This window comes from Chlorocebus sabaeus, chromosome 25, assembly GCF_047675955.1.
Source record: "Chlorocebus sabaeus isolate Y175 chromosome 25, mChlSab1.0.hap1, whole genome shotgun sequence".
NCBI classification, from domain to species: Eukaryota; Metazoa; Chordata; class Mammalia; order Primates; family Cercopithecidae; genus Chlorocebus; species Chlorocebus sabaeus.
Genome location: NC_132928.1, coordinates 46,230,591 through 46,244,311, shown reverse-complemented (window position 1 = coordinate 46,244,311; position 13,721 = coordinate 46,230,591). Strand labels below are relative to the sequence as shown.

The window sequence follows — 13,721 nt, the reverse complement described above, 5'->3', positions numbered from 1 at the left end:
AAAAGGGAAACTGAATAAATCATAAGCAATGAGATATTTACACTTTAGCTTTTAGTATATGAACTGTTGAAAATTGAGGTCTGTCATGCATTGTAAAATGATGAGCAGAAAGAGTTAGGCTCCAGAATTCTGATACTGTACCTGGATTTGAATTCCAGTCCTAGCACTTACCATCTTTGTGGCGTTGGGCAAGTTTCCTAAAATCTCTAGGTGTTTCTTTAATCATAAAATTGGAAAAATGGTTATAATCTCAGGTTGTCATGAAAACTAAACCCAGGATGGCTTATGTTCTTCACTTGTCATTTAGTAGATCCCCAATAATAATTAGTTATCTTTCCTTCTCTATATATTAACTTCTTATTCTTTCATTCAGGGACTTTTTTCCTTTTAAATGTATGCAGTATTTAAATAAGTCCCTATGGCCCTCCTGAGACTGTATTTACCCATTATGTTTCTCTATTGGATCTTTTCTGTGTTGTTGTTTATCCCATCCTATTAAAAAAAGTTACATATTCCATCTTAAAAACTGTTATGACCCTCACATCTCTCTCTAGCTGCTGCCTCTTTCTTTTCCCAGACAGTATTGTCTAAATTCAATTTTAGCCTCAGTTCCTCCCCTCTTACAACAAGATCCTCGGTGACTTCCACATTACTAAATCCAGTGGTTAGTTCTCAGGCCTCATTTTACTTTATTCTTCAGGAGCATTTATTCATTCTGCCCTCTTTTCTTGAAGCTTTTTCTTTATTTGGCTTCTGGGACACTTTGTTTAACAAATTTACCTCCTACTTCTTTGGCCACTGGTTCTCAATCTGTTTACTATTTGTTTCCTTCTCAGTCTAGCCAGGAGTGTCCAGTGTTTTGGCTTCCCTGGGTCACATTGGAAAAATAATTGTTTTGGGCCACACATAAAATACGCTAACACTAATGATAGCTGATGAGCTTTAAAAAATTGCAAAAAAATCTCATAATGTTTTAGGAAAGTTTATGAATTTGTGTTGGGCCGCAGTTAAAGCTGTCCTGGGCTGCATGTGGTCTGTGGGCCATGGGTTGGACAGGCTTAGTCTGGCCCTTAAATATTGGAGTTTCTGCCTCTTAACACTCCCTTGGTAATGTCATCCCATCTCATGGGCTTTAACGAATATCTATATGCTGATGACTTCCAAATGATATCTGTTCTCCCACTCTTTCCTCTGATCCCTTTAACAAAACTCTTTAAGAAACTACCAGTTAATTACATTCATGTCATACCTTTGCTTAAAATGTCCAAAAATTTTTGCTTGGTAGTTTCCCATATCTCAGACCATCTAGATCAAGTTAAGTCTGACCTGCATAGTCCAAAACAACTTCGCTCAAATGTCTGGGCCCTCAACTGGAGTGGCTGTGATAGCTAAGAAAACTGGGTCTCTCTTCCCAAGTTGTCTGTCATCCTCAGCTTCATAATGTTTTAATGGTGTTCCAAAAGGGCAAGCCCAAATGTGCCAGTGCTTAAAAAGTCTCAGTGTCACATTTACTGAAGTCCAGTTGGCCAAAGTAAGTCACATGGCCAAACCCCAGGGTCAGTAGGAGCTCCAGGGGTGCAAATGCCAAGAAGTGTGTGATTCATTGTTAATAATCGATCACAGGTTTTATATAATCTGTATCTGGTTTAATTTGTTTAATTAATTAATTAATTAATTTGGAGACGGAGTCTTGCTCTGTGGCCCAGGCTGGAGTGCAGTGCTGCAATCTTGGCTCACTGCAACCTCCGCCTCCCTGGTTCAAGCGATTCTCCTGCCTCAGCCTCCAGAATAGCTGGGATTACAGGTGCCCACCACCACACCCGGCTAATTTTTGTTTTTTTTAGTAGAGAGGGGGGTTTCACCATCTTGGCCAGGCTGGTCTCGCACTCCTTACCTCATGATCCCACCTGCCTTGGCCTCCCAAAGTGCTGGGGTCACAGGCATGAGCCACCGCACCTGGCCAGATTATTTTATTATACAGCACCCATTTCTTTACTCAGGAAAATAATTAAGAAAAAGAACTGTCTAGATAATTAAATTGTCATCTGGAAGTATGGGCTAAATAATGGCTCTTGTGAGAATATCAAGTTTGACTTTTGAGTATCTTTTGTTTTTCAGTTTCAAAGAGTACCTAGAAGTAGAGAATGTACTATTTGTACCACAATAATTTATAGCATATTTTGTTTAGTTAAATCAGACAGTATCTTAAATATTGTTGCTAGTTGAGTTAACTTGTCCATCTTTCATATTATCTACCTGTACCAAGTTAGAAAGTTGAACTTTATTTCTCCCTGATCTAAAATTTTATGGAGCTTTACATTTTATAAAGCACTGTTTCAGCTGGGTGCAGTGGCTCATACCTGTAATCCCAGCACTTTGGGAGGCCGAGGCGGGAGGATCACTTGAGCATAGGAGTTCAAGATCAGCCTGGACAACATAACAAAACTCTGTCTCTACTACAAATACAAAAATTAGCCAACTGTGGTGGCACATGCCTCTAGTTGCAGCTACTTGGGTGGCTAAAGCAGGAGCCCAGGAGGTTGAGGCTGCAGTAAGCCATGATTGCATCACTGCGCTCCAGCCTGGGCAATAGAGTTAAAAAAAAACCCAAAAATCACGGTTTCTTTTTCCAACCTGATTTTTGTTCACTGTCACCTGTCAAAGGATATGCTTACACCTTGTTTTCTTTTTCCTTTAAAGCAGCTTTAGGTTTACAGAAAAATAGCGAGAAAGGTATAGAGATTTCCCATATACCCCTTGCTCACACACATGAATAGCCTCCCCTATTATCAGCGTCCCCCACCAGAGTGGTACATTTGTTACAATTGATGAACTTACATTGACACATCATATTCACCCGAAGTTCATTTTACATTATAGTTCACTCTTGGTGTTGTACACTCTGTGGGTTTGGACCAGTGTGTAATGACATGTATCCACCGTTGTATAGTACAGAGTATTTTCACTGCCCTAAAAATCCTCTTTGTTCCACTTGTCAATTCCCCCTCTCTTCCCTTCCAACTCCTGGCAACCACTGATCTTTTTACTACCTCCATAGTTCTTGCCTTTTCCGGAATGTCATATGGTTGGAATCCTGTGGTATATAGTCATTTTAGATTGTAACATGCATTTAAGTTTCCTTCATGTCTTTTCATAGTTTGATAGCTCATTTCTTTTTAGTGCTAAATAATAATCTGTTGTCTGGATGTACGACAGATTGTTTATCCTTTCATCTACTGAGGGATATCTTGGTTGCTTCAGTAGGTGAATGGATAAATTAGTTTTCAGTGATTATAAATAAAACTGATATGATACTCATGTGCAGGTTTTTGTGTAGACATCAGTTTTCAGCTCAATTGAATAAATACCAAGAGTCATATGGTAAGATTATGTTTAGCTTTGTGAGTAACTACTAAACTGTCTTCCAAAGTGACTGTACTGTTTTGCGTTCCCAATAGCAGTGAATGAGAGTTCCCCATGCTCCACATTCTCATTCGCATTTGGTTTTGTAATTGTTCTGGATTTTGACCATTCTAATAGTGTAGTAGTGTATCATTGTTTTAACTTGCATTTCCCTAAGACTATGTGGAGCATCTTTTCACATGCTTATTTGCCATCTGATATCTTCTTTGGCGAGGTGTCTGTTAAGGTTTTGGCTCATTTTTTAATCGAGTTGCTTGTTTTCTTATTGTTCAAGAGTTCTTTGTATATTTCAGATAAGTCATTTATGAAATGCATGTTTTACACGTACTTTCTTCCAGTCTGTGGCTTGTCTTGTTCTCTTGACAGCCTGTTTTCTTCGCATTAACTCCTTGTACTTTGTCTTGTAATGTTGTCCCTTTGTCAGTTTTTTCATATTCTTACCATTTCCAAATAAATTTAGTCTGCTATTACTTACTTTAACACTACTTTTAATTCTAGTATCTACTCATTTTTGCTTTCATTTTGGTATCCTTCTTGTTTGGAATTCTATTAACCTTTTATCTGTATGTGCAAGCGTCTGATTATTTTGTTATATCATCTAAGGTGGTCTTATCTGACCATTTATATATTGAGATACTAATTTTAATCTGTTTATTATTTCAAGAAGGTACAGGGGTTGTTGCCAAAAAAAGGACTATTTTTTAAAAAGCATTGGGTTCATTGCTTTGGAAAGCATTGTTTTGGCATACCTCGTTTAACGTAAAAATTGAGATTAGGGGAAATAACTTTCCTGTTATTTATGGCTTAACCTACTTGTTTCATTCATTTGGGTTGTGAGCTTATGTTCTGTTTGAAATTTTAGATTTTGTATTTCTGCAGAAATATTTAATGTTCTGTATATGTTATATAGATCCCACTACGATGAAAATAAAATGTGAATTTCAGAGAGCCAAGTAAATGACTATGTATTTCTCTGATTGACTGTATAAAATGGTAGGTTTTCTTAAGAAAAAGTATGTTATTCCTGGTTCTCAGATGAAAAACCTTTCAGATTGTTTTCGGTGAAGACTTTTAAAACTATTGTCAGGTTTGAGAAACCTTGAATTTTTAGGATCTTTACCTTTTATTGAGAAACTATTTAGTCCAAATTAACCTGAATTTATTTGAGCAACTTGTATGCCATGCACTATGTGAGGCACTACATATGCATGATTGAATAGGACAATCTCTAGTGAAGGGAATGTGTACACAAATAACTTCATTGTAGTACTGTGAGTCCAATAATAAATGTGGGCATTAAGATGCACTGGGAGTACTCAGCCAAACTAAGACTTGCTTTTAGGAGTTGCTGAGTTTAAAATACAAGAATGGGTTAACCAGACAAGGAGGGAAGTGGGAGGGCATTCTAGGATGAGTGAAAAAGCATGAATAAGGATACTGAGGGGCAAAACAACAAGAAACTAAAAGTAATTGAGGTTTACTGGATCATAAAGTATAAAGTAAAAAGCTGTGGGACTTTATATGCTATGCTGAGGAACTTGAGTTTTATCATAAAATATTTTCTCTCATTCTTTTCCACTAAAGTGCAACTAAAGTCACGGGAGATTGAATACATGCTTTGGAAGTATGGCAGCAAAGTCTGCATAGACCTGCCACATATTTGAAATTTCTCCTAAGGCATATTTTATTGTGAAGAATTATGAAAAATGTTCTATTTTAAAATTGATTAGTGTGAGTTCTTAAGTTCCTAATTTATAGACTGAGGATAATAATAGCATTTACCTTTTAGGATTGCTGGGAGGAGTAATAACTATAAAATGATAATGACAATAATGGCCAACATTTTTTGAGGGCTTACTTACCAAGGAACAGTCCTAAGTGCTTTACTTCTGTTACCTCATTTAATCCTCAAAACACCTCAATGAGGTAGGTATTTTACTATATCCATCTCATTTCTAGCAAAACTGGGGCATAGAGAAGTAATTCACCTAAGGTTACACAGCTAGTAAGTGGCAGAGCTTGGTTTGAACCTAGGCAGTTTGAATATAAGACATTCTTACTATATTATACTCCCATTTTATGATATCATACATATAGAATATTTAGCTTTGTATTTGGCACATACTAATTATAAACGTAAGCAATTATCACTAGCAATAATAATAACTTACTTTGTCCAAATCTTTGAGTTAAATTGAGGTCCCCAAGAAATTGTACTGTTTTCTTGTGACTTGATTTACACCTGACAAACCATTGGAGTGCAGAAAGTGTGACTCCCAAAGCCATGCTTTTAACCACTGCTGCCTCCTTCCTTGTTGGTCTGTCTCTACATTAGATTTTAAATCCATGGCAGGGATCACATCGATTTTTTTCATCATGGTACACTTAGTCGTTAACACTGCATCTATGATATAAAAATGACCAAATTTGTACAGTAAATGAGAATTGAAAAACCTGACAGTTTCAACTGATCTTAGCATTATTCATACTACCTATAATTGTGTTTTAATTGTTTTACATATTTTTTACATGATTGTTTTGTTTTACATATTTTTTCTTCAGTAAGGAGTTCATCTGCTTCCGTGTTCTACAGGGCATTCTCACCCTGATCTTAAAAGAGTCCTGCTTGGTAACTGGTATCTGTTTGTCCTGTAGTGATCACTCAGTTTTCAGACAGTGAGGAACATTAGAATAATATTTTGGTCTATAACTAGAATCTGTTAGAAATATAAATTTTTAAATGTTTGTTCTAAGAAACATTAAACAACAAAAAAAAAGACTTTGACATTTTTCCTTTACCTTTCACATTAAGTCATTTCAAATAAAGATAAAATAATTTTCTTCATAGGGTTCTCTTGTTATTGTGGGTTAACTCATATTTTCCTCCTCTCCTCTATCTAGAATGTCTTAAACCATTCTACCTTATGAGAAATTGGATGTTCTTGCAGATAGTCATTGTGGGAGAAAACGTTTCATTTAAGTCCCAGATGAGGACCGAAAACTTGAAATCAGAGGAGCATCTGAAATCAAGTAATATTAGGTAGGATAAAAATTACAAGGGATTTCTGCTTGTTTTTATTCCTTTTGGAGATGTGTATTATTCATACTCTGTGAACACTAATGAAATTAGAATCTTCCTGAAGCATTTGATTTTGGCCAAGATCGGGATGGGGCATGCTAAAGTTTTATTATTTATGTGACTTCATGAGAACCTTGGCTTACGTTTGCTTTGTCTTGAGCGTTTATATCTTGTGGTCCAAGGAAGCTTTTAAAATTTTTACTGAAGTAGATTTTTAAAAAAATTGTTTTGTATGAGGTCTCTGAATATTTATGATAAACATAGGGACAAATGATTTATGCATCATCCTTTAGAATGAAAATTTCTGTGTTTTGTTGTTTTTTTTTTTTTTAACATAGTAAATCGTGTGAGTGCAGGTAGCATCAGCTTGCTGTTCTGTGTGTCAGCATGGATGCAATCAAGCCTCCCAAGTGCCTGTAGAAATAGGTGTATGATAGTATGCTAGAGAAGCCCTCTTGTACATGTGAAGTAATAACTATTGCTACAGCAGCTTATAATGACTGAACATGCAAAGATACTTGATCTCAAAGATGCGACTTTTAACCAAGAGATGGTAGTTGCTTCTATGAGCTGATACTAGGAGAGTGATACCTCTAGCCTGGCCATTTCAGAAGGCCTTAAATATGTTTATGAGCTCAGGTTTGGAACTAGATTGCAAGGGTGGAACCCAGGCTCTGCCATTTCCTAGTTATGTGACCTTGGGCAAGTTATTTAACCACTCTGTGCCTCTATTCCCTCATCATCAAAATGGGCATAATATTATTACTTACCTGATAGAATTATTGTGAGAATCAAAGATTTAGTAATATGAAAGCTAAAACCTGGCAAATAACAAGTGATTAAACTATATTGTTATTTTACTGCTGGTTAATTCTTAGCAGATGAGTTTAGTCTGTTATCAGTGTGGCATTTCTATAATTTATAATTGTCTTGATATATCAGGTCCAATTTTAAAAATATATTTGTTAAATAATGTAATCAGAACTAATGTTTGGAGAAAAACAAAAAAGAAAAAAGTAACACCCTGATTCAATTATTTTGTAATTTTTATGTATCTGCCTCTGGTTTTATTTTCTATTTATACTAAGAACATAGTCGTCATGACATCTAAACTGTTTTTCTTTTGTCGCTTGTGGTGGTAGAGGACCTAGGGTTTTTTACTACAACTTTGAAATGTCTTTTTCAACCCAGTGTGCCCCTTCAAAAGGGATCTCATGAAGCAACGAGGGGAGGGAGGGACACCTGACTAGCCAGTCAGTAACCAGATTAGCAAAAGTAATTTGGTGGTCATTGAACTATTCATGTCACAGTCAGATTACCCCTCCTTATTCAAATGATCATTTAGATTCTTTTATATAACTTACTTGTCTTATTTATTCCTCATAGCAACTTTGAAAAGTAGTTTGTATTCTCGTTTTATGGATGAGGAAACAGTCTTTTTAGAAGCTCCAAGATAGCACTACTTATTTGTAGGAAGGCCCAAATTCAAACCCGAGTCTTTTTGCTTTATGTTACTTTCCATTACATAAAACTGCCTCCTGTATGGTTCGTATTTTATCACTCAGTAATTCAACAAATTCAACAATTTTTAGTGAACAGCTGCCATGGCCAAGGCATTCTTCTAGTTGTTATGGCCCTTATCTTTTCTAACACTCCCAGTGGCTCTTCTTCTTAGTTGTATTCTAGGCATATGTCTATCCTTGCACTCACCTTTATTGTATTAAAATTATGTACATGCCTTTGTATCTGTCACCTTACCTAGAGGTCCTTAAAAGTAGGTATCTGCCAGTGTTACCAATTTGACTATTTAGAGTAAAAAAAAAAATTACTTATTTTAATTTGTGCTTACTCGTAGTATTTCCTTTTTTGAATTATCAGTTTGGTCTTCTGCCAGTTTTTCTGTTGATACCTTGATTTATTTATTTAGTTTGTGACCAAGTCTCACTCTTGTTGCCCAGGCTGTAGTGCAGTGGTGTGATCTCAGCTCATTGCAACCTCCGCCTCCTGGGTTCAAGCGATTCTCCTGCTTCAGCCTCCTGGGTAGCTGGGATTATAGGCACCCGCCACCATGCCTGGCTAATTTTTATATTTTTAGTAGAGACAGTTTCACCACGTTGGCCAGGCTGGTCTCAAACTCCTGACCTCTGGTGATCTGCCCACCTCGGCCTCCCAAAGTGCTGGGTGCTGGGATTACAGGTATGAGCCACTATACCTGGCCAATATATTTTTTGTATTAATTTTTCCATTTTGTCTAATCCACATGGCTCTTAACACTTTTTCTGCATTCTTTTCTTTGTCATTTTGTAATTATCCCAAATATTTACCATTCTCCACAGCTTATCCCACTCTTTCTTTCAGACACAGATAGGATCTACCTTATCTCTGAAATTGAGGAAATACAGCTGTAAATTCTCTTAACATCTCCCTACCCCCAGTATTTCCCAATTCTAACACATTTCTGTTTAACCTTACCAACCTCCAATTTTATCCTGACTCTTTTTCAAGGCCAGTCGTCTTCCTATCTTAATAATATCATTCTTATTTCCTTCTATCTCTTCCAGGACAGTGCTGTCAGTTTTATTTTCTCCTATATCTTCAACCTATTCATTTCTTCCAGCTTCTTTCCTTTATTCTAAATACTCTCAAGTGTCTCTCCAATTGGTGGGGAGGGGAAGAAACTTCTGTTTAGCCATAGCCTCCATCTCTTTCTCTTTACACAGCCCAGCATCCTAAGAGTTGATGTAAACTTCTCTCTCTTATTTGTTCCTCAACCTCCTGCATCCTCATGTAATCTTTTCTCTGGCAAGGCTATCATTGACCCTTATTTCACCAAATCTGACACACTTTCCAGTCCTTATTTATCTCATAGTGCTTTTCAGCTGCCTGTGATATTGATGACTACTCTTCCTTTTTGTTCTCTTATTTTCTATACTCCACTCTTCTCTTGCTCTTAGACTATTCACCAATTTCTTCTTGGTATTCTTCATGGAGTGTCTTTCATCTACCCTTTAAAAATGAAAACAGAGAATTAGCTCCACCATTCTGTGTTTCTGGGCAGTTACATTTACTGTCATGGTTTTAACTGCCATCAATGTACTGATCACATCAGTGCTGTATCCCTAGTCTCAAGTCTCCCCTTTGCTTGATACTTATCTCTGAATGCCTGCTTACGCATTCATTAATTCAGCAAATTGAACACATTTTTAGTGAACAGTTGCCGCAGTCAAGGCATTATTGTAGGTATTATGGGTATAGCCCTGAACACTATCTTTTTTGCATTCGCCACCTTCTCATATACCCAGCCGGCCAAACTACTCTTTCCTCTGCTTTGTCTTCCTTTCTTTTGGCTTAACTTACCAGGTATTTCTTGAATCTGGGTTTTTCCATTCATCCGTATTAGCACATCCTTACTTCCAGTCTTATATCTATAGTAATCTTTTTAAAATGTAAATCTAACAATGCTATGCTCTTGCTTTAAGTTCAGCTCTGGTTTCCTATTAAAGGACAGAATCAGAACTCCAGGGCATGTCATGCAAGGCCTGTCACAGTGTGCTCTGTCTGGATTCTTTAGCTTCATTATCTGTGGCTTTCTACCTTGCATTTGATGCTCACTCACTAGCTTAGCTTTACTTTTTATTGTTCTGGTATTTCTTCTGCTTGGAAGAATAACTCCTTCCCATCCTTTGAAATTCTCAGACCAGTGTTGGTCCTTAATAAAACTAGGTACACATTTTTAAAGAATATAAATTAGGGAGCGAATGTTGTGGTATAGAGTATTGTCGTGTTGGGAGATTTGAAAATGCTTCCTGAGCCCTAAAGTGCCGTAAAGAGAAAGCAAATTACTATTTTTATTAACATGTGCAAGAAAAACTCCTTTAGGAGCAGCATCTTCTCTAGATTTTCTTTTCCATGAAATTCAACAGTAGAGCAATATGATTTATATATCTCTGATTAATATTGTGAGACTTGAGGTGTGTGTGGGTGTACACGCATGTGCACACATTAAGTGCATGCTTACCTTATGTCTGGCCAATTATTCAGCATAAATAATTATGATTAGATTATTGTGTTTATGGCTATGATTGATAAATGCTGTTATTATCCCAAGTATTCCTGAGAACTCTGTCAAACAAGTGAACAAATTAACTTGTGGCTTTTGGTTAGATTTCTTTAAAAAAAAAAAACAGCTCCCAGCGTGTTCTCCCAAAATAAAAGAGAGTGATTCACTTTCCCTAGCAGCTGTGAGTTTAGAAGATGTTGACTTACATTCCTGAATTCTGCTCAGAGGGGCTCGGGAGTTCAGGCAGAAGGAATCTCCCATTTTATGTGCCCTGACTTGGAAATACCTTTACATTTTTAAACCATGAATCTTAGACTATATATTCTTTTTGTGTTTGTTTGTTTGTTTTGAGACAGAGTCTCGCTTTGTCGCCTAGGCTGGAGTGCAGTGATGTGATCTTGGCTCACTGCAACCTTCACCTCCCAGGTTCAAGTGATTCTCCTGCTTCAGTCTCCAGAGTAGCTGGGACTACAGGTACATGCCACCACGCCAGGCTAATTTTTGTATTTTTAGTAGAGACAAGGTTTCACTGTGTTGGCCAGGCTGGTCTTGAACTCATGACCTCAGGTGATCTGCCCACCTCAGCCTCCCAAAGTGTTGGGATTACAGGCGTGAGCCACCGCGCCCAGCTGTTAGACTATATATTCTTAAAAGAGATTATCCTGTATTTGTTACCTAGCATTGTTACATAAATGCTATATATAATCAAGATATTTGTTAAAGAAGATAACCCGAATTTTAGTATTTTCCTCTAGTAACATTATTTGAAAAATTATCATAAAATTGTGAAGTATTGAAGGCTCCAGTTCTATGGGTTGTTACTATCAAACATTTCAAATTTTTTTTTTCATACCCTTGTGTAAGAGAGGAACTATTATATACTATCATAAAATGAGGGTTAGGAGTTATACTCTGGAGCCATATTGATTATGCTACTTCTACTACTTACTATGACCTTGGCTAACGATACTACTTAATAACCTCTATCTCCTTGGGTTTCTTGAGCTATAAAGTGGGGACAATAACAGTACTTAGTGTGAAGTAGATAATTTATGTAAAGCTCTTAGAACAATGGCAATAGTAAATGCTGCATATAGTGTTAGCTGTACTTATAGGCACTATAGTATCTACATATATTCTAATGTACCTGGTACCTGTTACTACCTCTACTATAGTACCTGTAGTATAGTATATAATACTAAGTACTTAGAATGCTTTAAATGTATTTATAGATCTTGATTATTCCACGAGTATTTATTGTTTCAGTTTATTAGCTTTCAGCATATTTGACTGTCACTGAATGTTCCATATTTTGTTCAGCCTTTTGATGACTTTTTCTTTTTTTATTGCTTGATAGAATTGCTTAATTTTTCCTATTAATTAATAACTAAGACTATATTTTGATAGCTACGTTTAATAGTGTTACTTTATTATTGAAAGCATGGTGATTTTATTCTTGGTTCATTCTTTTCATTAATTCCTTCAGCTTAAAGAATTAAAAGGAATTCATGTTGCCATACCCTCTGCCAAGAAAAAACATTTTAAAATTCTGCCTCTGTGTATGAGCATTGGCTGTAAACTTTAATGTTAATTCATTGATGGTCTTTGTAACAAAACCATAGAACAATTGTCTTCTTTGGAGACAAAAGTCTCATTCCATTGCCCATGTTTGAATGCAGTGGCACAATCACGATTCACTGCAGCTTCAGAACTTCTAGACTCAAGCAGTCTTCCCACCTCAGGCTCTTGAGTAGCTGGGACTACAAGTACACACCACCACGGCAGCTAATTTTTTGTTTTTTGTAGAGATGAGGTCTTCCTCTGGTGTCCAGGCTGATCTTAAACTCCTGGCTCCAGTGATCCTCCTGCCTCAGCCTCCCAAAGTACTGTGATTACAGGTGTGAGCCACCATGCCTGGACTATTTTTTTCTTTATAAAGTAAAATAATGATATAGCCAATTTTGTGCTAATCTATTAAAACATTTATATAAGGTTACATGTCCATTGATTTGATTTCTAGTACATTATTTTTAAAAAAGAGAGCTAATAGTTGCTTAGGGGTGGGAAGATGGAGATTCCTTTTCTTGTGAGGCAATAACTCTTAGCTTAACCCTCCCACCTGTCTAAATGGATATTTTGGGGATACAGAAAAAAAAAAGTTAGGATAATAGTATATAAGCCAAACTTTGTTTTAAAGAGTTTGTCAGTAGATTCTATCAAAAACATAGCATGGCCTGCAAGTACTGTTTCTAATTATATGAGACTATATATTTTAAAATAGTCCACTTTGTGACAAGATTAAGATATTAACTAATAAAAACAAATAAACACAGACTTTTACTCTGCAGACATTATTGTTGATGATTCCTTATAACTGTAATTTGGTTTGGGAACTTAAAGATGTTTTGCTTCTCGTTCTTTTCATCAGATATTCCTTAGAGCAGGAGATGGCAAACGTTTTCTGTTAAAGGATCAGATAGTAAATATTTTAGGGTTGGTGGGCCATGTGGTGGTTGTCTCAACTCTCAGCTCTGCCTTGGTAGCTGGAAACAGCCATGGACAACATGTAAATGAATGTGTGTGGCTGTGTTCCAATAAAACTGTCTTCACAAAATTAGATCCAGGATGAAAGGGAATTTCATTCACAAGCCGACCATGGCATTTGAGTTAAAATTTATTTCTTGTGGTCCTTTTGATAAAAATTTTAGATATAATCTATTTCCTTTATGAACAGATCTTTTAATTTAGGCTAATTGACTTAAGTGTTAATGTTCCTAGATAAACCAACATTAGTTTTTTATGTCATATAATTTTGTTATTCTACTTTGAAAGAAATAGAAGTAACTTGGACTTTGTGGAGTCATTTAAGAACAAAATTTGTACTTGTTTGTACCTGACTGCTTTGTGACTGGAAGAATTATTTTATATCTCGGAGCTTCAGTTTTTCCATTTATAAAACAGGAATAATTCTAGCTATTCCATAGGGTTGTTATATTTTCCATTTAGCTATCTTTATCAGTTCAGTTTAGCAAAGTTGTTTTTAAAAAGAAAGCTAATAATTGTCATTATTAGGAAGGTAATAAAAGTAATTAACTTGTGCTTCTTTCAGAACCTAGGATAGAACTGCATAGAAATGAGCACCTCTACCCTTGTCATACT

General features: G+C 36.2%; 1 protein-coding gene across 22 annotated transcripts in view; it reads left to right on the top strand.

Annotated features, from left to right (window-relative positions):
- Positions 1-13,721, top strand: part of SMG7 (SMG7 nonsense mediated mRNA decay factor) — an 88,602-nt gene that overhangs the window by 23,346 nt on the left and 51,535 nt on the right. For 9 of the 22 annotated variants that reach the window (XM_007989228.3, XM_007989226.3, XM_073011682.1 and 6 more), the window contains 2 exons: positions 5,213-5,349; positions 6,325-6,463. The exons of 8 other annotated variants lie outside the window; for them this stretch is intronic. In XM_007989228.3, the coding sequence (XP_007987419.2) occupies positions 6,348-6,463 (116 nt within the window). In that variant the 5' untranslated portion in view covers positions 5,213-5,349; positions 6,325-6,347. Of the gene's footprint in view, positions 1-5,212; positions 5,350-6,324; positions 6,464-13,721 lie in introns of those variants that run through there. 5 more of the 22 variants (XM_007989229.3, XM_007989232.3, XM_073011687.1 and 2 more) reach the window with 2 other exon arrangements.